The 22,647-nt window shown below is 54.4% G+C and overlaps 3 protein-coding genes and 1 long non-coding RNA gene across 9 annotated transcripts in view; 3 read left to right on the top strand and 1 right to left on the bottom strand.

Moving 5' to 3' along the window:
• The window catches only part of GATAD2A (GATA zinc finger domain containing 2A), a 42,515-nt gene extending 31,183 nt beyond the window's left edge, over positions 1-11,332 (top strand). For 4 of the 6 annotated variants that reach the window (XM_062634403.1, XM_062634407.1, XM_062634405.1 and 1 more), the window contains 9 exons: positions 1,454-1,583; positions 2,068-2,199; positions 3,476-3,565; positions 5,304-5,435; positions 6,521-6,688; positions 7,402-7,681; positions 8,109-8,398; positions 9,235-9,418; positions 10,301-11,332. In XM_062634403.1, the coding sequence (XP_062490387.1) occupies positions 1,454-1,583; positions 2,068-2,199; positions 3,476-3,565; positions 5,304-5,435; positions 6,521-6,688; positions 7,402-7,681; positions 8,109-8,398; positions 9,235-9,418; positions 10,301-10,431 (1,537 nt within the window). In that variant the 3' untranslated portion in view covers positions 10,432-11,332. The remainder of the gene's footprint in view (positions 1-1,453; positions 1,584-2,067; positions 2,200-3,475; positions 3,566-5,303; positions 5,436-6,520; positions 6,689-7,401; positions 7,682-8,108; positions 8,399-9,234; positions 9,419-10,300) is intronic. The other 2 variants (XM_062634408.1, XM_062634409.1) reach the window with 2 other exon arrangements.
• A 1,588-nt stretch (positions 11,333-12,920) lies between these two features.
• LOC134171831 (uncharacterized) lies at positions 12,921-14,912 on the bottom strand. Its single transcript, XR_009967742.1, has 2 exons — positions 14,857-14,912; positions 12,921-14,022 (listed from the first exon to the last, which is right to left on the bottom strand). It is a non-coding gene; the product is annotated as an uncharacterized LOC134171831 (long non-coding RNA).
• A 312-nt stretch (positions 14,913-15,224) lies between these two features.
• On the top strand, positions 15,225-16,233 carry NDUFA13 (NADH:ubiquinone oxidoreductase subunit A13). Its single transcript, XM_062634362.1, has 5 exons — positions 15,225-15,368; positions 15,440-15,518; positions 15,653-15,724; positions 15,806-15,875; positions 16,071-16,233. Exons 1-5 carry the CDS (start codon positions 15,275-15,277, stop codon positions 16,188-16,190), a joined length of 435 nt encoding a protein of 144 aa, XP_062490346.1. The 5' UTR covers positions 15,225-15,274; the 3' UTR covers positions 16,191-16,233.
• A 668-nt stretch (positions 16,234-16,901) lies between these two features.
• On the top strand, positions 16,902-22,313 carry YJEFN3 (YjeF N-terminal domain containing 3). The gene is made up of 6 exons (XM_062634402.1): positions 16,902-17,048; positions 19,412-19,520; positions 20,643-20,753; positions 20,833-20,946; positions 21,362-21,512; positions 22,081-22,313. The coding sequence occupies exons 1-6, from the start codon at positions 17,002-17,004 to the stop codon at positions 22,293-22,295; spliced, it is 747 nt and encodes a 248-aa protein (XP_062490386.1). The 5' UTR covers positions 16,902-17,001; the 3' UTR covers positions 22,296-22,313.
• Positions 22,314-22,647: the final 334 nt, after the last annotated feature.

Raw genomic sequence — 22,647 nt, 5'->3', positions numbered from 1 at the left:
CCCGGTTGTGTCGCTCCTTCATGCGGTTGCCATCGGGAAAGGGCTCAGCCCGTCCGTGCCCAGCGCTGCCGGGAGCAGCTCCCTGGGCCGGGGAGGGCTCGGCCCAGCCCTGGCGAGGGCGACCCGAGCCGGTTCAGGTACAGGGAAAAGCCGGGAATGCTTCACGTGTGCCACGGTTCCCGTTGGGAGCAGCTGGGAGCTGGGGTTCCCTGCCTCGCTGTGCCCTCTAGAGGACACTCCTGCCTTCGTCTTTATTCCACTGCCGTGGAAATGGCATTTTAAAAGCCGGGGTTTGGAGGTTCTGAGCTGGTTTTGGAGCATCCAGACCCTGGTACCTGCTGCCTTCCCTGCGGGTGCGCGTCTCCTAAAGCTGCCGGGGGGACCCAGCTCTGCAGTGCCATCAGTTGGTGTGAACAGCCTCTTTGTCCCTAAAGAAGATCCTAATGATTAATTTCTGTTAATCACTGGGCTCCTGCTAAATGTGGCTGTCAGTTAAGTGCAGAAACTGCTGTTTAGTCTAAGAAGTAATTGCCTGGTATTTCACTGACAAAGCTCATGTGCCTCATGAGGATATCCTTGAGGGCAGAACAAATCACACTGACATACTTGCTTCATCTTGCTTGAGACAAATCCTTCGTGCAGTTTCCATCATACAGTGATACACACAAGGTTCTCACTTGCAGCTTGATTGCTCCTGCTTCTGGCTTTGCGTTTAAAGCAGAACAAAACAGTGACTTGTGTTGTGTCCTCCTCACATCCTCACTGTCAGCCCTCTCTCAAGCGCTGCCATTACCTGGGTGCTGCAGAAGACTTTGCTGCCCTGTTCCTGTTCAACGTCTCAGCCTCTCACGCTGCAAGCCTTGCTCTGAGATCCTTTGGCTTCACGGCTTCAAAGCCCAAATCCTGATACCAGAGGTGATCTGACAGGTACTGGCTTGTGCAGTGGAGGAGAGGCGCTGGCATCTGCTGTCACATCCTGTCACCTCTGTCCCTTTTGGTTCACGGAGCTTAAGATTCTCTTTTCATAGGTATAACCATAAGCAGTGGAGCCAAGAGGTGATTTATTGTCAGGAGTTCGGGTGGAAGGTGCAGGCAGCACTCAAGACACTGAGTGTTAAAGGCAGAAAAAGAGTTAAAATCATTATAAACCTGGATGTGGTTCAGTGGCTTTCAGTGGTGTTTCATGGATGTGCCCATTGGTGTTGAGACTGCTCCAGGTTTGTGCTCTCAATCGGGGAAAAGAATTGATTTGGTGTAGGAAGAAGATAATGCCATAAAGTACCTAAACTTAGGTAAGTGAGGGAGTGTGAGTGGTTTGAGTTTCCTTCAGATTCAGTAACTGGAGTGGGAAAGAGTCACAACTTCCAGACATTAGCATTAGGAAATGCAGCACGAAGTAGTAGTTTGCTTGGTTTTATTAACCCATTCTCTGTATTTTGCTCTTGATTTGCAGTGAACTAAAGAGAGAGAAGCGAGTCCCCTCCCCGGATGTGATAGTGTTATCTGACAATGAACCTTCCAGCCCTAGGATGAATGGGTTAACCAAAATAGCATTAAAAGAGACCAACACAGAGGCGCTCATGGTGAGTTCTTGGCTTGACTCACTCTTAGTGTGCCAGCTGAAACCAACCACACCACTGGTTCCTGCAGAGCTGCCTGTGCTCGCAGGTCAGGTGGATCCAGCCTTTCCTGAAGATAGATTTGCAAGTGGGGAATCTTGGAGCTGTTAAAGGCTGATGCCCTTCTTTTTCTGAACGGGCTTTTTGGTGGATGCAGTGTCCCTTACTCAGCATAACCCAACACAGAGTTGTTGTCTGAGGTTTTATTTGAACTGCATTTCCTTGTTTTGCCTTTTTGGCTTGTTTTTTTGTGAAAATAACTCCAAATCGTGCTTTCTTTTCCCCCTTGAGTTCTTGCTCCATGCTCAGTTTGTGTCCATGCATTGCATGGCAGTGATATTGAGCCCCATGTGCCAATTACAGGGTTGTAAATTCTTGTTGTAACTTGTATGGTATCTGTGTTCCCCTCTTCCCCCTCCCTGCTTTCCCATCCTCTCTTGCCCTGCAGAAGAGCAGCCCAGAGGAGCGGGAGAGGATGATTAAACAGCTAAAAGAAGAGTTACGGTTAGAAGAAGCAAAACTTGTGCTATTGAAAAAGCTGCGGCAAAGTCAAATCCAGAAGGAGACCACTATCCAGAAGGTATTGATCATCCTACAGAAGCTTACAGCTCATCTTTTGAACCGGGGAGGGAAGGAATGAAGTAACTGGGGTAGTTGCTAGAACCTGTGGAACATAAGAGCCCTTTCAGATAAAGCATATCCCACTGTTCATGAAACCTTGATGAAGTTTAGGGTAGCTTCTCCTGTGAACCATTCCTTTTTGTCTTGCCAAGACCAAGACAAGACAGTTTCCCCTATAAACTGTATGCAAAAGCTGAAGATCTTTTTGTTAAAACCCAGATGTGTTTATGAATGTGATACTTTCCCACTTACTAAACACTCCATCCAGTCCTTAATGTCATTTGGAGATTGTTGAAAGACGTGGAGGAGATCCTTGCATGTAACCAATGTGCTGACAGGTAGAGTGCGAACCCCAGGCTCTGGGAGCCGAGGGCTGCATTTTGTGCTGCGTGACAGAAATCCAGGTCTGGATTCCAGGTCTTCCAGGTGAAATGAGTCTGGGGTTAGTCACACAGTTCCTTCATCCAAAAACTCCCCCTGGAAGGGACAGTTCAGTCCTCGCACTCTGAGCTGCCTTCCCTTCCTCCTCTCCTTCTCACACAACTGCATGCTGTTCTCATCAGCCACTAACCCAGCAAAGAAGCCTCTGTTTTTGGCAGAGCAGTTGTGTGGAGGGGGTGGGCGAGCACCCCACGTGCTGCCATCAAGGCACGAGCTCAACTTCAAGTACCTGTAACAATGGCAACTAAACCATTTCATTTCACAGCGAGGGATGCTGACTTGCTGGGCTTTGTGAGGGGGGCGATATGTAGCTGTAAGTGCACTGCTCAGTGTGGCTGGATGTTAACAGCAGCTCTCCTGGCTGGGTTGGGTTGGTTTGTTGGTGTCTTTCTCCCAGACTTACGAGCTCTTGAGTACATGGGATTAAAACTAATGCAAGTACCTGGATCACTCAACTTGCTGCTGAACACTGAGCAATGAGCTCTGGATGTTTGAACTAACGAGGGTGAAATGGCATATCCTAAACTTCTTAAGATCTGAAGTCTTTTTCCTAACCTTTTTTTCTTATTTTCCTGGTATAATCTTATCTATACTTACCTAATAATTTCTTCATTTAAATGTGCATGTTGAGATGCTTGGAGGAGGAAAGGGATGGGGAGGGGGGAAACCCATCATCTCTGAAGATGCTCTTCCTGAGGCACAAGGAGGTAAACCGCTTTTATTCCCTTAGCTTCTGTAATCCTGCTTTACACCCTTACACTCGTCTGCTTTCTTTCTGGTTTTTCCTCTTCCAGCCTGCTGGTTCCTCTGGGAGTGCTGTGGCCACCCCTCCGCCCTTGGTGCGGGGACCGCAGAGTGTTGCTGCTGGCAAGCCATCCCTCCAGGTCAGTGGGGGGGCCAGGCTGCCAGGCATAGGGCATGGAGCAGAGGACGAGGTGCACAGGACAGTCCCATCACGTGAATGGCTTGGAGCCAGCTTTGAACTCCCAAAACCCCTCTCTAAGCTTTCTAAGAATGCCTGGGGTGGGAGATGAAAGTGGTGTCACAGGGAGGTAACTCTCAGAGGCTTATTTCTCAGTGGCCGATCATCCCGATCCGCTCTACATCCGGACGCCCATAAAGAGGATGCCATGGAGTTAGGGCATAGAAGTATTGTGGCAGCCTGTTGCCGTACCCTCAGGATGTAATTGTGCCTTCAGTGTGCTTAACTAAGAGCTGAGTGAATGACAAGATCTTTACTTTTGGCTTGGTGGCTGAAAGGCACATGGTGGTAGGAGGGATCTTGGTTCACATGAAATGAAATGGAATGTTGGAAAGCCTTGGGGAAGAAGAAGGGAAAGGCAATTGACATCTGTCAGCCTAACCTGCCTCTTGACTCAAGTTCTTGTTTTGCTCTTGGACTGAAACCATTTCTGGCTATTTACCTTGAGCTAATTCGAAGCAACTTCAAAAGTGCTTCAGCTCAAAATGCTTTCACTTGGGAAAAGTGAAGATCCCCTGGAACATGCCACTCGAGGGAAGGGGGACATTTGTTCTCCAGTTGGGAAACAGCCACAAAACCTACAGCAGTCCATCAGCTGCAATAATCTCTTCCTTGAGGCAAGTTGCCTTCACTGAAGACAGCACTTTCAGAGGAACTGGAGCACAAGTTACACCTTCAGCGGTCAGACCTGCGGTTGGACAGAGCAGAGAGCTGGGAGAATCCAGAATCCAGAACTGAGCTGATTCTGTCTAACTTACGGTGTTTGGGCAATTAACCTGCTTTTGCTTGACTGCAACAGCTCTACTAATTTCTGTGTGCAGGAGTTAACCTTTGGTCTTCACTCAAAAGGCATAACAAGGGGATAAAACTTCCCACCTACCTAAATGTGTACTTGTGTGTGCACATGGTAACTCGTGGAAGTGGGAGCTTGAGTGGGTTTAGATGTCTTCATCCACAGATGATGATCAGGCTGGGGCCTGAGCGAGGGATGTCGTGAGATGTGTAAAGCCACATGAGTAAGATGGAGAGGTTGGTTGCTCCTGAGCAGTGAGGGCTCCTTGGGCTCCGTGCTCGGCAGGAATGTCAGTGGTGTGTGAAACCTGTCTCTTCTTTTTCCCTTCACACATACATGCACGTGCCCACACCTCCAACTCCTGTCTGCCCCGTGCTTCTTGAAGACAGCAGTTTTGTATTCCCCATTCTCTTACTCCCTCCACTCCAAAATACACTTCTTTTTGCCTCTTGGAATCTGACTGCACTGAAGCCAGCCTGGCCATCTCTTGTCCTCCAGTCTCTCCATGGGCTCAACAGTGATGCTGCATCCATCCTATCAGCCAGAGAGGAGAGCTGCACTGTGTCCCCCCACTGTCACACTCGGGTTATGGTGTGTCTCAATACAGTCCTTGAGCTCTTCAACTCCAGCGGTGGGAGGGCAGGGGAGCATGTTGTCCAGGATTGCTCTTCACCCTTTGGATTCTGTGCAGGATGAGGGAGAGCAAGCCCTGGGTGTGCAGCCAGACTGCCACCGCGTCCGTAAGATTTCAGACCCTGCCTTATCAGCACAGCAAGCAGCAGAAGAGAGCATGAGTATGAGCACCCCAGAACAAAACAGTAAGAGTAAACTATCCTCTGTTTTGCAGACCTCTTCTACACGGATGCCAGGCACCGTTATTCCTCCTCCATTGGTCCGTGGAGGGCAGCAGACTTCTTCCAAGTTAGGAACTCAGCAGAACACACAGATAGTGATGCCACCTCTTGTCAGAGGAGCCCAGGTAAGTGCTTCCCTTGGGGTGGACCCACTTGGCTTTTCCTTCATCCATCTGCACTAAACCAGTCATCTTTCTGCTCCTCTGAGGAAACTGTGAAGTTCCTGCTGGGATTTCGTAAGATGAGTTAGATGTGTTGCCACTGGAAGTTCTTGCATCATTCCAAGCTTATGTATTATGCTGTCCCATAAGCTTCCAGTGAAGCATGAGAAGGTGCTGTGGTGATGGAGGAAGCTGCCTCATCTGCACTGCTGCTTCCCTTGGCTATGGGTTAATTCACAGGCTACCAGCTTCACCTGCTTTTTAGGGGAGCAGCAGCAAAGAAAATGAAATCCAGTCTCTCCTTCTTCCATCCCCCCCCCCCCCCCCCCCCGATTGTTTCTGTCATCTCAATTTCACCTTTTCAAATGCAAAAACTCCCTCATTGTGTCTGTCTTGTGATTGAATAAGAGCTGCTGAAATGAGATAGTCAACTTCGAGGCTGAAAGTGCTGCTTTGCAGGGTCTTTATCACCTCTGACAGCAAACAGTAGTGGCACTGAAGCAGTGTTCGATTCGATACGCTCTTCTGAAATGATGACTTCTGTGAGATATCAGGGAACAAACATTTCCTTGTTAAATGAGGATTTCTTTTGCAGTGCGAGGTCTCTTTGGTGTGTTGCACAGCCAGCAGTGAGAAGGAAGGTAGAGATTTGGTGTATTTCATTTTCTTTCTGGTCTGATTATGAAGAAGAACATGTTCTGAGGAGTAGCTTTCCTAATGCCTTTCAAATGAAACAGCTTTAGCAGTGATGGACTTTGAAAGAAGTTTGACTTGGAGACTTAGATGGCTGGTTTGGCTCTAACCTGGTGGCCTCACAGACGAGCATCTTTTCATGTTCCATTCTGCTTGTTTCATACTGATTGGAAAAAGGGAAAGGGAAAACTCATCACATTTTGCCACAGATGTCATCACTACATTCTCTTGTCGTTCCCTGCCTCCTTTGCCACTGTCTCATCTCATCCCATTCAACTCCCACCACTGATTTCCCGCTCTAACCCTCCCCATTACTCCTGGCACCAGTGCATCAGCCCTTTTCTGTCTCTTCCCAGCAAATCCACAACATCCGACAGCACTCCAGCACGGGGCCACCTCCGCTGCTGCTGGCGCCACGCGCGTCGGTCCCCAGCGTCCAGATTCAGGGGCAGAGAATCATCCAGCAGGGACTGATCCGCGTGGCCAATGTCCCCAACACCAGCCTGCTGGTCAACATCCCGCAGGTGAGTGCCATGGGCTCTTCTGTGCCCAACCTGACATCCCAGAGGAAGAGCTAAATGCTTTTCATTACTCATTGTCTGGTTGATGTGGCTTGCTGTCATCGAACTTAGGTGGTTGGTTCCCACTAGAGCTCTCCTGCTCCTTGTCCTTCCCATGTCCTTCTCCTTGCTCTGTACACATGCTGTACACAGGAATGAAGAAAACCATTACAGTCCTGGGGAGAAATATCTATTTCATTGAACTGAATTTAGTGCCTCATTTCACATTTACTGGTTCAATATGAAGTTGTCCATGAGACTGTCTTTTTTTTAACTTCCTTAAGAAAGGTAAATGGGTGTTCTGGTGAACAGAGTTCCTGTCTGAAACCCTGAGAGACACTGAAGCAGCAACTTAACATCTACCACTGATGCTGCCATACAGGTGCTGCAAATAAGCTGCCAGAGGGGAGATTGAGATGAGCTCTTAGGCAGAAGCTCTTCCCTGTGAGGGTGCTGAGGCGCTGGCACAGGGTGCCCATAGGAGCTGTGGCTGCCCCATCCCTGGCAGTGCTCAAGGCCAGGTTGGACACAGGCTTGGAGCAAGCTGCTCCAGTGGAAGGGGTCCCTGCCCGTGGCAGGGGTTGGAACTGTGTGTCCCTACCCCGTGCCGTGTCCCTACCCCCTGCCGTGTCCCTGACCTGTGCCGTGTCCCTGACCTGTGCCATGCCTCCTCCCAGGCTTCACCAGCTTCAATCAAAGGTACATCCGTGACGTCCACTCAGGCCAATGTTACTCCAAGCAGCGCCGCTTCCATGGGGAACGCTGGTGAGTCCCCGGCCAGCCGGCAGGCCGCCGCCAAGCTCGCCTTGCGGAAGCAGCTGGAGAAGACGCTCTTGGAGATCCCTCCTCCCAAACCTCCTGCACCCGAGATGAATTTCCTGCCCAGTGCAGCCAATAACGAATTCATTTACTTAGTGGGCTTGGAAGAAGTTGTGCAGAATCTGCTGGAAACTCAAGGTGAGATGGTGTTCCAAATGCTCCTTGGAGACAAGGAGGGAATGTTTCCATTGCAGCAGCACGGTCAAATCTGGGATCCACCTTCTTGAATACTTTGAAATTCTAAAATAGTCTACAGGAACTCTAGACACTGAGTGTGAAGATTGCTCTCAAATGCGTTCAGTTCTCCCCAGAGCTGTTTGCTTCCAACCAGCCCCTTGTTTGTCCACCACCACTAAAGTCTTGAATCAGTGTCTAAAGAAGTATCTGCTGGATTCCTACACACACACTCACACAAGCAAGAGTTTCAAGGTTTAGTAAATGCAAAAGGAGAGCGAAGGGTGGATGGTTTGCCTTTCTTTAGCTGGAATATTGCTGAGGTTTCTCAAGTATTGTTGATTCATAGAAGCCCCAGATGGAGCTGAGCTAAGCTGCTTGTGTTCTCCAGGTAAAGTTTCGGTGGCTGTATCATCTCGTGAGCCCTACATGTGTGCTCAGTGTAAGACTGACTTCACCTGCCGCTGGAGGGAGGAGAAGAACGGCATCATTATGTGTGAAACCTGCATGACATCCAACCAGAAAAAGGCCTTGAAAGCTGAGCACACGAACCGACTGAAAGCTGCCTTCGTCAAAGCACTGCAGCAGGAGCAGGAGATCGAGCAGAGGATACTGCAGCAGACCTCAGCTCCTGTACAGACCAAGTCAGACCCTATAGTGCAGCACCACTCACTCAAGCAGGTGAGGATCAATCTGCCAGGAGCCAGGTCTTGGTGATGATGGGGCAAGAGTCCTGTGGCTCCATGCACACTGGTGTACAGGCACGAAATGGAAGCATGGCCTAGCTTTCTTTAGGCTCTGCCGTGTGTGTGTTTGAGCGCAAGCTTAACCGGGTGCCTGACTGAACCGGGCAGGTTACAGTGGGATTTGTTCATGCAGGAACCTGATAGTTCAGTTACATTCTCTGTACCTGAAGAACAGAAGAGAATGGTCTTTTTCTGCAGAGTTGTTGGAATTATCCAGGGTGTTTAACTCGCATCCTGCAAAGTCTGTTCCAGATTTTTCCTTATGATGTGCCAGATGGAAAGTGTCAGTTGACCTAAGATAGAGGTGGGGGGAAAAGGCTTAAGCCAGGATCACACAGTGTTGCTTGTGAAGTTTTAAGGTGATGGTATCAACCATCTATGACACAGCCTGGGTCCCTAAAGCCACCTTTTGGTTGGAGGAAGTGCTTAAGTGCTGATTTGAGTTGAGTACTGGTTATTTAGGATAGGGAAGTGACGCCTGTGTACAGAGGTGCTCACACGGCACCGTTTTTGCTGCTTTGCAGTTGATTCTAATTCCTAATCCTTACAGGTGCTTTCTGGAGTAGAAAGCTGATTCTTATCTTGCTGCAGAGAAGTCTTGGAAGTTTCCAGCCCCGAAGCTGTAGTAGGCTTGGTAGCAGAAATAATAGTCTAGGCTTGGCAGAAGCAGCCAAGGGAGGAGAGAAAAGGGGCTGTGAAGGTTCCCCCGGGTGGTTGTACTTGAGAGCCAGCAACCTGCAGTGCCTGTCTTACTCTCTGCTCTCTTGCCAGACTTCTAGCCAGATGTCTCGAGGTCCTGGAGCTCCCCGGGGAGTGTTGCATGCATTTAGCCAGTCACCCAAGTTGCAGAATGCATCGTCTGCAGCAGCACTTGGGAGTAGGCCAGGTAAGCATGCTGAGAGACCTGTCAGCAAGGGCAGCGCTGCCGCCTGGAAGAAGACTCCCGTCAATACAGGTAGATTATTTCTCTAAAGCTTCTTCTCTTTGTACTTACTAGCTGCACTCTGTCCAACAATCATAGTTCTTTGGGTAAGGCTGGTTTCTCTTTGCCACTTTCTGCATGAAAGCCTGATGGTGCTGCGGCTTTGCTCTTAGTCGTGGTGTTGACACTTTTGGGGCTCATCAAGAGGGGCAACAAGGTGATGCTACCCAATAAAAACGCACATTTATAAAGAGACTAAATAGATGTAACATCATTGTGCATCCCTGAGGCCACCTGAGCAGCCAGTGTCATGCTGCAGGAGTCTGTCATTCATTTCTGGGAGTTCAGTTCAGTTGGGTTTGACTGGTGGGAAGGCAACATACAGTAACCAGATGGTTTTGCTCTAGGTGAGGCTGCAGCACATGCTGCCAGCATGCCTCAGGGTTTGCAATGACTAAAGCTGTTGCTCTGAACAAATGGAAATTATAAATGCTAATCTGATCTTCTTTTTCTATATATATAAAAGAATCTTGACTTGAGAGCTCAAGTCATTTGTTTTCCTCAGTGATAAATAGGATCTCCAGGAAGGAAACGCTGCACTAACAGTCGCTTGTGATCTACTCCCTTGCCCAGTATTAAATTGATTTCTTTGGATTTTTTTTATTCCTGATAGCTTCATTTTGCATTTAATATGTAGTTTAATTGCAGAGAGCTCAAATCCTCATTTCTGGTATAAAACCTTGCTCCTGTTTTAGAACCTTTTATCTTCAGAAGGTGTCTGACCTTTGCAGCCAGTAGTGCCCTGTGCTTCGATGGTGATTTCAGGGGGATGAGCAGCATGGTTTTGCCACTGTTTTTCTTGTGCTTGTATCGTGCTGTGACACTTGTTCTCTCTCCTCTTTTGTGTCTCATCAGGTGGGGCTTTACCTTTCGTTAACCCTAGTTTAGCTGTGCACAAGTCCTCCTCAGCAGTAGACCGCCAGCGTGAATATCTCCTGGATATGATTCCCCCACGGTCCATCCCACAGTCCGCCACGTGGAAATAATGCAGAGGAATGCCCAAGAGGAAGACTTTCCTGTTTCTGCCATCCTTTTTATACCACATTACAGTGGAATCTGCTTTAATCCCAGCTGGATATGCCCCAGGCTTTATAGGATGCAAGAAGACCACTCCTCATCCCATCGAGTGCTGCTGTCCCTGCAATGAGAAGACAACACCATGTGGGTGGGAAAGACCTGAGCTCATTTGGTTCTCAGATTCTGAGCATTGACTGATGATGAAGGCTGTCAGGGAAGGGGAAGAATTCTCTCAGTTTTTTTTGGCTTTCTGTCTTCAGTTTGGATTCCTTTGTCACCAGCACAAAAGGAGGACTCGACTCTCTGCCTTCGGTTTCTTTATTCATAACCACCCAGTCACCAGGAACACGGTGTTCGAGGATCTCAGCTCAAGGAGAGAGGAATCTCAACCCCGTCTTGCAGATGCATTTAGTTCATGTTTGCTTTTCTTCCCTGCCCCTTTCCAGCCAGGAAGGCAGTTGACAGATTATAATGTTTCCAAATCTTCTGATGATGAGCTAATGATAAATAAGTGCAAACTCCAGTTCCAGTCGAGTATGGTTTTGGGTTGTTTTTTTCTTTTCCTAAGGGACTGGCTGCCACCAAAACTTGTCAGGTCGGTGGGAAGCAGTGCAGGAGTCTCTCACTTTTGTTGGATTCTGTTTGGAATAGACTTTTTGAACTGTTGGTAGTCTAAAAATCTAATTTCCTCAATAGACAAACACCTTTTGTTCAGTCTTTCTAATTCAGCGAAGAGCAGTTGGGCCTTTCAGATGCTCCCAGAGACTTCAGAGCGGGACTGTTTGGGATTATTTTCTTTCTGGAAGGTTATTTTTTGTTGTTGTTGTTTATTGTTTTGAGCAATTTTACTCAAAAAAAAAAAGGGGGGGGGGGTGGGGAGGGGGAAAGAAAAAAATCAAAAAAAAAAAAAAGAATAAGAATTCCAGAAGCTGCAATCAGCCAGGGCGAGCGGGGGGAGCTGAGGGCCGGGAGCTGCTCCTTCTTCTGCCCATTCCCATGGAGAAGCTGTTCCCAGCCTGTGCCAGGATGTTGGGGGCAGGACCTTGATCCCTCTCGAGCTGTGTCCTTCCAGGTGTTCCAAGCATGCTCCGCTGTCATCCCTTCAGTACTTCACTTTGGCTAGAGCTTTAGGTAACCTTAAGGACAGGTTTCTACATGGTTTTCATACCTTTCTGGGGATTCCACAGGTTAAACCCAAATCCTTCAGGTCCAGTTTTGTTTGATTTCTTTTTCTTCCTTCTCATCATCTTCCCTCCTTCTTCCCTGTGCTTCTCCCAAATCCCAGTTGAATTCAAGTGGCAGAGATACATGCCTTACTACTTATGTTGCATATCAGTGCTAGAAGTAGTGCTGATAAGAATTATTTGCAAAATTATATATATATATCTATATATCTATATATAAAAAGAAAAGGGGGGAGGGGTTACTATTCAGTCTATGCTGAATCTATTTTCTTAGCAGTTGCTGTTAGATCTCACTTGAAACCAAGAACTGTTTAGGGATGTCCCCCTTCAGATCTAACCGTTGCATAGTGAAAGAGCAAACCCGTTCATTTTCACCCCTCTTCTGTTGTGTGAATATCAGTATTTAGATACTTTGGAAACTGTTCAGTAGAGTAGAAGACCTAGTTTTGCAAAATGGTATTTGTTGCTGTATAAAAAAAGGAAAAAAAAAAAGCCCTGGAATTTCAATTTGACTTTGTTTTTTGTTTGCTCGACACAGGTATAGGAAGAGCTAAATGGGGGTGAGAGGATATGGTTTGAGGTTTTGATTTTCCTTTTCATTACAAGATGTTTTGGATCGGGAGATGTGGAGTGAAGAGATTTGAGTGCATTTGATTTTTTCCACCTTTGAAATAGTAGGAAAACGTTTCAGTTCCTCACCTGGGAGGAGGGGGCTGGGGCTGGTTCTTTCCTGTGCTCTCTTCTGACAAGCTGCTGCGTTATCTGAGCACTTGGGAGAGTGCACTTGCTCATAAAGAACAAGCTGAACTTCTCAAACTAAAACCCAGAAGCCGCTGGGGGAAGCCTTGGACAACTTCGCTCTTGCTTTCTGCTGTTGGAGTAGCTTCAGCTGGGAATAAGGGGGCTGAAATGATGGGCAGAAGTATTGAGCTTGTCTATTCTAAAAGCTGTGTCAGAACCTTTCTGGATCCCACCAGTTCAGTCCAGCACCTTATACATTTTAATTTGAATATCCATTTAAGAGGGGAGTATCCACTAATATGCGTTGAAGAGAGGAGATACAAACTAAGCCTTAATCTAATGGAGAAAACTTCCTATTTTAAGATTTGGAACTGAAACTGGGGCTGCATGTACTGACTTCAAAACCCTGTGCTTCGAAGGAGCAATCTGGTTTGGTTTCATGTAGCATAAACCCCTGCAAATACTATTTGATGTATCGGGGTAGAATTCTTTTGAAGGCTTTGTGAAGCTAACATAGATATTGGGCTGTTGGGATTCCAACTGTTTTGACATGGGTATTAACCCATGGTGCAGGTAACATGGAAGGATCTATTTATTGCGTCTCTGTTTCTGCCAAGTTCCAGATAAATGCACCAGGAAAAGATTGAAGTGGTAAAAATGTGGTAAATGCCAGAATTGTTTCTTCCTTGTAGTCGAAGCTGTGGGTTCAGTTGATGGTGTTGGACTGGGCTCCTCGAGGTACCACTTTAGGTTTAGATGTTGTTCAAACACCTCTGAGTCTTTCCAAATCTCTTCCTCCCCACCTGACAAAACCAAAACCCAGCTGCAGAACCCAACCAATAGGTAGAAAAGCTCGATCAGAATATTCACATTATGGTATTATGCCCTAAAGGTTCCATGGTTTGGGAATTGTGAAGGGGGGGTGGGGGGGGTGTTAGACATGCTTTGAAGACCGGATCTTTGCTTTATTTCTCCTGCTGTTCTGTTTGGGATCCCTGCCTCCGTAAGGGCTCTCAGTGGCTCTGCTGCAGAGCATCCCAAAGCCACCTCCTCTCCTGGAAGAGACAAAATCCTTCCAGCTCCTTCCGAACACGAGCCTGAAGGAGCCGCTCTGCAGCCCCGGCCCATCCCTGGCATCACTCGGCTGGGAGAGCCGGTGTGTCCCGTGTTCCCAGCCCTCCACTGCTTCACTGCAAACTGCTGCATGAGCTGGTTTGACATTGCTCGGATGCTGCTTGCTTCCCCCCTCTCCTGGGGAGAGGGTTAGAGCAGCGTTGGTTCTTTGCAAGCCATATAACCTTTCTTGGGAGACCTTGCGATGACAAGATTTTATAATACAGTAATAATGAAAATGACTTATTGTACTTAGATTTTAGCAACTTGTGAAATAAAACCCCGGATTTTCATTTGAAACCCGTGTTGCAACTTTGGGAGCTGTGTGGTTTTGTTTCATTTGCTAATCTAGTCCTATCAGTTTGCTTGCTGAGGGGTGGCACAGTGACAGCCCTGCGCTCAGAACCGAGTGGCCTGCTTGAGCCTTTGCTGCTCAGCAGCTGACTTGGGCATTGCCAGTTTGCACACAGGGTGATTTGGCACCTTTTTGTCTTCCAGGGATTCCTGTTCATCATATTCCAGCTGTAACAAAGAAGACTCTTGGTTATCCTTAAATGCAAGATAATTTAGTGTCAGGTTGTTTTCCTACAGCTCTTTTTATCATCCTTTTAGGGAACCTTTGCATTCCCAGACCTGGTTTTCTCAGGGAGAAACCCAACGTACCCAAGCCCAGTTGAGATGGAAAACAGGGACCTTGGGCTGCATAATAATAAATGGACAAAGCAGAGGTTCTGCCTCTTACTTTGAGGCTGCTGGGTTTGAAATGTGTCTTGGTTCTTGATGCTGGTGGATCGCCCTCTTGGTGACGGTGTTGGTGCTCTCCTTTCCTCCAGCTGAGAGGCCAGGTTCTTCCCCCTGCCCAAAACCACGTTGCTGGGAAGAACGGCAAAGGAAGGAGAAGACGTGTGGGATTTCATGGACTGGAATGAGAAGCCACAAGCGGATTAAACATCCTCAGAGCTGCTGTATGGATGCAGATATGGGCGTTCTCCGGGTAGAAACGAGACACGAGTTTCAGCAACTGCAATACTCCTGGAATACCTCACATCATTCCAAAGTTCATTCAAATGCGCCAGCCTGACTCACGAGCGGGTGCACCTCTGCCCTCAGCCCAGCCTCATCCTGCGGGAATGCCCTGATGGAAGAGGCTGGTTCAAGGAAGCCATCGTTAACCCCGTGTCCCTCTCGTCCTGCCCCGGTTCCTTCCCCCATCCCTCGGGGAGTGGGACCCCGAGTGTCCCCTGCAGGGGTGCCCTTTCCCCCCACCCCGCAGCCTCAGCCGCACCATCTGCATTGGCATTAACTCGCAGCAGCCGAGGGATTACGGGCACCGATTAGAGCTTAGACGTGAGTGACCTTGATCTGAAGTGACCGAGGGCCTCACGGGGGGTGCAGGCTGGCTGCCGGCTGCCCGCTCGCTGCCGCACACTGGCTGCTGCGTGCGTGCCCGGGGCTGCGCGCTCCCGGTGCGGGTGCCCGCTCTTCAGCGCTCACTTAGAAGCGTGTGCGTGCCCGTGGCTGCGCTGGGGATGCCCCCTTGCTGCTGCGCGCTTGCACCCGCAGGTTTTGCTGCAAGGTGCCCGCGGGCTGCACGCATTTAGCACGCACCAGGCAGCGCATACTGCTCTCCCCGTGCACCCTTGCTGCTGCGGTGGGGCCCGCCACCCCCCCGCCACTTGGCGTTGCCCCTTTAAGGCGGGGGGGGGGGGTATGTGTGTGTCTCCTCAGGCCGCTTCCTGCAGCGCGGCGGAAGTGACGCTGCGCGGCCGCCGTGATGGCGGCGCCGAAGGTGAAGCAGGACATGGCGCCGCCGGGCGGCTACGGGCCCATCGACTACAAGCGGCACCTCCCTCGCCGCGGCCTCTCAGGTGGGCGCCGGGGCCGGGCGGGGGGGGGGTCTCCCGGTGCCCCCCGGTGCCCCTCACCGCTCCCCCCGCAGGTTACAGCCTCTTCGCGCTCGGCGTCGGCAGCCTCCTGCTGGGCTATTACACCGTCGTCAAGTGGAACCGGGAGCGCAGGTGCCCCCCGTGCCCCCCCCCCCGGTTCTCCCGTGACACACACACCCCCCCCCCCGGGGCTGTGCTCCGGTTCCCTGCCCGGTCCCCGCTGAGCTCTGACTCCCCCCCCCCCCCCCCGGTCTGTCCCGACGCAGGCGGCTCCTCATCGAGGACCTGGAGGCTCGGATCGCGCTGATGCCGCTGCTGCAGGCGGAGTCTGACCGCAGGTACCGGGCTGGGGGGCCACGGGGGGCACCGGGGGCCGCTGCAGCGCCGCTCCCCGCGCTCAGCCTCGCCCTGTCCCGCAGAACGCTCCGCATCCTGCGGCAGAACCTGGACGAGGAGGCCAAAATCATGAAGGATGTTCCTGGCTGGAAGGTTTGTGGCTCCGGCGCTGCGGAGGGGGGCGGTGGGGTGATTCCTGGCACAGCAGCTCCTCGCACCGGAGCAGGATCCAGCCTTCCCGGTGGAGCCGGGTCCGTGACAGAGCTCCTGGAAAGCTCCGAGCAGAACGTGTGTGTCCTGGAGCGGGGGTCACGGTGCCAGTGGCCACAGCGCTCCCTCCCTGTCCAGGTCGGTGAGTCCCTGTTCCACACGGATCGCTGGGTGCCCCCGACACTGGACGAGCTCTACTACCTGCGCCCCACCAGTGAGGTGGAGAACGAGAAGTTCGGGCTCCAGTACTACGTGTGAGGCATGGCCGTGTCACCCCCCCTGGGTGCCGTCACCCCCCCTGGGTGCCGTCACCCCCCCTGGGTGCCGTCACCCCCCTGGGTGCCGTCACTCCTCCGGGTGCTGTCACCCCCCCCCCCCGGTGCCACCGGCTCCTGTTATTAAAACCACATGGCTGAGTCGAAACCTGTGTCATTCGTGTTCCTGTCCAGATCCGTGTCCTTCCCAGTGGGACACTTGGCTGTTCTGAGTGTGCTTGAGGCTCTTCCCTGCTCCCACATGGCCGGGGGTAGGATCCAGGAGCCCTGGATCAGGATGGGAGTGTGGGATGAGCCACGCGTTCTGGGTGCCAAAGGGGCCGGTATCTGCTGTGCGCTCCATAGGGACTTGTCCCTCACAGTCACTACCAGGGTCTGGTGGTGGGGGCTCGGGTTTGGGGGGGGTCTCCGGGTCCGGGAGAGGTTCGGCGGAGGTAGCCCCGCGGTCACTGATGCTGCAGATGCGGCTTCCACTGGGGTGAGGGTTGGGGTGAAAACCCCCGATTTTGGGTCTTTGGCGCTTTCCTGTTGCTCGGGGAGGGGAGGGGCGTGGGGGGGGGGGTGTCAGAGCCGAGGTTGCCGCCCTCCACCCACCCGTCGGCTGCGGCTCCGCCCGCGGGCGGGGGCCGGGGCGATGCTCGGTGCTCCGGGGAGCGGGGCCGCGCGGGGCGGGGGCAGCCGGAGCCACCTCCCCCGGGCGGCACCGCCGAGAGCGGGGGGGGCTGCCCGGTGGTCGAGCCGCTGCTGCCGCCGCTCCCGCAGGGCTCCGCCGCTGCCCGGACCTCCTGCCCGCGATGAGCTCCGCGCCCGGCCCTGCCCGGGAGCCTCCCCGGTACCTGAGGTGAGCCCGGAGCCCCCCCGGGCCGCGCATTGGGAGCACCGGGAATCCCGGGGGGGTGGGGGGCACTGGGTCACTTCGCGCCTGTGCCCATCACCCTGCGCCCGCACCGGTGCACAGCCGGGACCCCCTCAGCCGCCGTTCCCGGAGCAGGTCCCAGCTGCCCGCAGGGACATGGCCGGTTCCGGGTCCCGCGGGACGTGGTGGGGACCCTGGGCGGGTGCTGGAGGCTCCCGCGGCCCCGGTGGCGGAGCCGGACCCTCCCCCCGGGGTCGGCTCCTCCGTGCTGGGATGCGGAGGCTCTGGCCCCACGCGTGTTTCCCGGGACACCCGATCCCTCGGGAAAGCCCCATCCCTGTTTCCCGCACCCCCGGGGGCGGACGGGGAGGGGGGGGGGCTGGTACCCAAATAGACCCGTTGCCAGAGCAACCGCATCCCGGGTCTCCATGGCTGCGGCGGGGATGTCTCTGGCAGCACTGGGAGCGGAGCGGGGGGATCCCGGTCCCGGGCAGGGCTGGTGCCTCCAGTGTCCCTCTGCTTGTACCTGGGCGGGGGCCGGGATGTGGAGGGAGGACACGGAATTGGGGCGCAGAGGGAGGACACGGAGCTGGGATGCAGACCTGGGATGTGAAGCTGGGATGTGAAGCTGGGATGCAACGGGGGACACAGGGCTGGGCTGTGGAGCTGGAGTGCAGAACTGGGCTGCAGAGGGGAGACAGAGCAAGGGTGTGGAGCCGAGAGGCAGGAAGGGACACGGAGGGTGCCCTCGATCCCCTCATCCGGCGGCTCCTCTGCCTCCTGCTCCCTCTGTCCCTTAGCACGGCACAGCCGCCCCCCGTCCCGCCCAGGAGGCACCAGGAACTGGGTTGAACTGGGCTGACCTGGGCTTTGCTGGGTCCCCGCGGGCTCCGAGGGGCGCCCACCCCTGCGCAGGGGCAGGAGCAGCATTTCCTCCCCAGCACATCCCCAGCCCCGGGGAGCAGTGAACGGGCACCCGCAGCGCTGCAGGGAAGAGCCAGGACCCGGAGCCCTGTGACACGTCCCCCCCCGGCGGGGCCGGTGCCAGGACAACGGGAGCCAGCCCGGGCCCGGGCCCAGGGTCTCCTGCCAGCAGCGATTACGGGCAATGTTCTCCCTCCTGGAACAGGGAATTCTGTCAGGACCGGAACGTGCCTGTTGTTGGGTACAACACAGCTGCGCGGGGCTGCGCCAGGCCTGGCCCCGGCTGCATTTGGCCTCTTTTCCCCCCGTTTGCCCCCAGGACTCTGCTGTGGAGCTGGGCTGGGGCTCACTAGAGGGCACCAAAGGACTGGGGACAGGATGGGATGGGGAAGGATAAGATGGGACAGTGTAGGATGGGCTAGACAGGATGGGAAAGGAGAGGATGAGGTGGGAAAGGATAGGATGGGATGGATGCTATAGGGTAGGATGGGAAAGGATTGGATGGGGTGGGATGGGATAGTGTAGGATGAATAGGATGGAATAGCATGGGATGGGATAGGGTAGGATGGAAAATGATAGGATGGAATGGGAAAAGATGGGATGGATGTGATAAGGTAGGATGGGAAAGTATACGATGGAATGGGAAAAGATAGGATAGGATGGGAAAGGATAGGATAGAATTGGTGGGATGGGAAAGAATGGGATGGATGGGATGGAAGAGGGCAGGATGACATGGGGAAGGGTGGGATTAGATAGGATATGATGGGAAAGGATAGGATGGATGGGAAAGAATAGCAATGGGATAGATTGAATGAGATAAGAGTAGGATAGGATGGATGGGATGGGAAAAGATTGTATGGGATGGGGCAGGATGAGGGGCTCTGCCAGGACGATGGTCATTGGGCTCTGTCAGTAAGGCCAGGGGATGGGCTCGATTGGGTCTATGGGATCTCTGGAGTGCATAGGCCTCAGCAGGACGGGCCTTGTCCAGGGCAGGGGATGGTGGGCTGGGATCAGCCAGGACAGGCGGGAATAGGGCCTGGAGCAACCAGGGGCCAGTGGATCTCAGGGGCCACCCTGCAGCTGGGCCCCGGCACACGCTGTTCTCGCCGCAGGTGAGCCAACACATGGGAGCGATTACTGCCCGATGTGGAGGCTCCGGGCGCTGCCAGCGCCGGGCTCGGCTGCAGGAACAACCACAGCATTGTTCTGCCTCCTGGAACAGCCCCACCGCCACGAGCTGGGGCCGCTGCCAGGGCTGGTGCCTCGCATGAAACACAGCCCCTGGACCCCCCTGCACCCACCGGCCCCTGGTGTTTCCAAGCATCCCCTGCTCCACACCATAGAGACGCAGTGGGGTCCCGGTGCTGGGAGATGGGGGACATCCCTGTCCCTGTCCTCACCGCTGTCTGCTCCCTCTGCAGCAAGGCTGAGGCTGAGGCCATCGAAAAGGAGCTGCTGGAGGATTATCGGTTTGGGCGGCAGCAGCTCATCGAGATCTGGGGACATGCCTGTGCCATGGCTGTGACCAAGGTGAGGCAGCCACCGGGGCAGGGACACCCCACCAGGGCCAGGGTCACCCCAATGGGGACGGGGCTTCACTGCCCCTTGTCCTATCCCTCTGCGTTGCCTTTCCCAGCCCTGGCTGTGGTCTCCCCTGGCTCCAGACCAGGGGCCAGGGGCCAGCCAGGGCTTGTGGCCAGCAGAAGCGATGCTCTGGCCTCTCCCTGGGTGGGTTTATCTGCGTTCCTCGCCCAGCCTTCATGATTTCCCTTGGGCTGTGGGTCACACCGTGTCCATGGGAAGGAGGGTGCTGGGGGATCCCTGGGGCTCCCCATGCACCGACAGTCCTCTGCTGTTGCTGTGAGAGCTTCCTGCTTCTGCTGGACGGGAGGAGGAGGTGGAGGAGGCAGCATCAAGGGCAGCTTTGTGCCTTGGAGGCCAGTGAGCTCCGCGCCCGCCTGCCTCAGCTTTTCCGTGTGTCTGGAGCTGCTGCACCCTCCCCTTCGTTGAGGGCAGAGGAGTTGCCTGAGAGGGAGTATCTGGGTTGTTGGAGCCTCTCTGGATCTTGGGGCTGCCTCAGGGCTGGTCCTGGTCCCACAGCATGGGGCTGCCCACCCCTGAGCCACAGCTCCACTGCCAGCCCCAGCTGAGCATCCTCCTCATGGGCCCAAGCATCCTCCTCTTCCTTGTTATCATCCCGAGTCCAGCTCTGGGCATCCCCAGCGCCGTCCTCTCCCGGCACGTCCCCAGAGCCGCGGGCAGCGCCAGGGGCTGGGAGCAGGAGCCAGGCTCCAGGAGCAGGAAAAAAGCTGTCAGGGGATAAACAGAGTCTCCCTGTACAGGCTGCTGCGATGTGGAGCTGTGGCCACCTCCCTGTGGGCTGGCGGGGAGCCCTGTCCCGCCATGAGCATCGTCCTCATCTCACCGTGGACATCATCCTCATGCCACCATAGGTACCATCTGCATCCCACCATGGGCATCATCTTCATCCCAGTATTGGCATTGTCCTGCCCTGGGTGCCATCCCCATCCCACCTCGGGCATCACCCCACCACACACCCTGCTGCCCTCCAGCAGCACATCCCTCTGCCACATTCCCAGCACCGGTTGCCATACCCGGGGGGCTCGGTACCACGTCGCTGTATCCCCACAGGCCTTCCCGCTGCCATCGCTACCTCGGAAGCAGCCCACGGTGCTGGTGGTGTGCGGCCCAGCACAGAACGGGGCCATCGGGCTGGTGTGTGCCCGGCACCTCCGGATCTTTGTAGGTATCTTCCTCCCCTGCTCCTCTTCACTCCCGAGCGATGCCGGGCTCCATCTCATCCCTGTTCTCTGCCACCCAGGACTATGAACCCACCATCTTCTACCCCAAACGCTCCCCGGACCCCCTGTACCAGGACTTCACGACGCAGTGTGAGAAGATGGACATCCCCTTCCTGTCCTACCTCCCCACCGAGGTGAGCCCCCCGCCGCCTGACATGCTTCACTTGATTAGTCTTTCTTTATTCCCTCCCCGCCCTTTCCTGCCCCTGGCAATGCCGGGAGCCCGGGAATGCCATGAAATCCAGCGGCGGCCGCCGCGGCCCCGCCAGCCACCAGCTCTGTTGTTGTTGGAAGCACCTGGCTCGGGCGGGAGCAGGAATGTGACCCGAAAGCGCTGCCCTGGCTGGGGCCACGCGTCTCGGCGTGCCGGGCTCTGCCCCCCCCGCATCATCCTCCCCCTTTGCCTTGGTTAGGAGGGGGGGATGTTTTGGCAGCTGCTGCTGGGTGAGTCTATTTAGGCAGGAAAACGGGATCCCCGCGTGAGGGTGCCTGGAGCTGGGGAGGACACCAGGAACCTGCTGCCCACCCTGTGTGTGTGTCCCCTTTAAGGTGCAGCTCATCAATGATGCCTACAACGCAGTGGTGGATGCGGTGCTGGGAGCCGAGGCGGAGGCAGCGGAGGGGAGGGAGCCTTGTGCCGCCATCCTGAGCACCCTGAAGCTCATTCGCATCCCCATCGTCAGCCTGGACGTGCCCTCAGGTCCGACACCGCGCTCGGCATCCCCTGGGCAGGATGGGACACACACCCCCCCACCCCCGCTTGCCACCCTGCCCAGCGCAGCATCACCATGGGCTCATTGCCCGGGTGGCTGGAGAACTCCTGTGGTGCCGTCGCGGGGTGGGGGCAGCCCCGGGGACCCCCCATTTCCCCCCCTCCCAGCCTGGAAGCATTCCCACCGGCAGCCAGGGCTGGCGCCTGCTCCCCCTGACCGCGTTCAGGGCATCCACGATCAATAACAAACTCCCTGAACTGAGACATGATGTAATTTGAAAACACCCGGGTGTCTGGTGGCCAGGCCTGGAATTGCCATCACCCCCCCCGCGCCCCCCCCCCCCCGGGCTGCGGGAGCAAACAGGAGCCCTTGGCACAGCCACTGGTGAATCCCCACCAAGAAAAACCCCCGGCGGTGCCAGGATGCGGCTGGAGCGGCGCAGGGTGGTGATGCTGGTGCTGATGCGGGGGGGACCCCACGTCCCTGTGCCCTCCCCATCGCCGCCGCCGGGCTCACCCCTGAGCCTCTCTCCCCGTGTCCTTCTTCCCGCCGCAGGATGGGACGTGGAGGCCGGGAGCAGCGGCGGGATCAGCCCCGACGTGCTGGTGTCGCTGTCGGCACCCAAGCAGTGCGCCCGCCGCTTCCTGGGCCGCCAGCACTTCGTGGCCGGCCGCTTCCTCCCTTACGATGTGCAGAAGAAGTTCGAGCTCAACCCCCCCGAGTACCCCGGCACCGAGTGCGTGGTGGCCCTGCGAGCCCCCCGCCAATAAAGCGCTTGGTGGCTCTGCTGTGGGGTCGGTGTCTGCCTGGGGACCCCCTGGGGCACCAGAACTCGGTTCCATGCCCCGTGAACAGCTTGGACAACACACACACACACACACACACACACACACACACACACCCCATGCCGTGTCCCTGGGACCTGTCACCAACCTGCTTCTGGGGACAGACCTGGTGTGACCCCCTCTATCACCTGTCTCATGGGGACACTGGCAGCCCTCCATAGCCTGAAACCTCCAATGTGCCAGGGAAGGGGAATGGGAGCAGTCCCTCACCATGGGGCTTTAATTAACAGGGTGTTTTAATTAACAGAGGTGTGCCCATGACTACACAACAGCATTG

Source organism: Pezoporus occidentalis, unplaced genomic scaffold (assembly GCF_034315485.1).
Source record: "Pezoporus occidentalis ecotype Australia unplaced genomic scaffold, CSIRO_AGI_Poc_V1 ctg424, whole genome shotgun sequence".
NCBI classification, from domain to species: Eukaryota; Metazoa; Chordata; class Aves; order Psittaciformes; family Psittacidae; genus Pezoporus; species Pezoporus occidentalis.
This window is presented reverse-complemented; position numbering and strand designations above follow the sequence as displayed.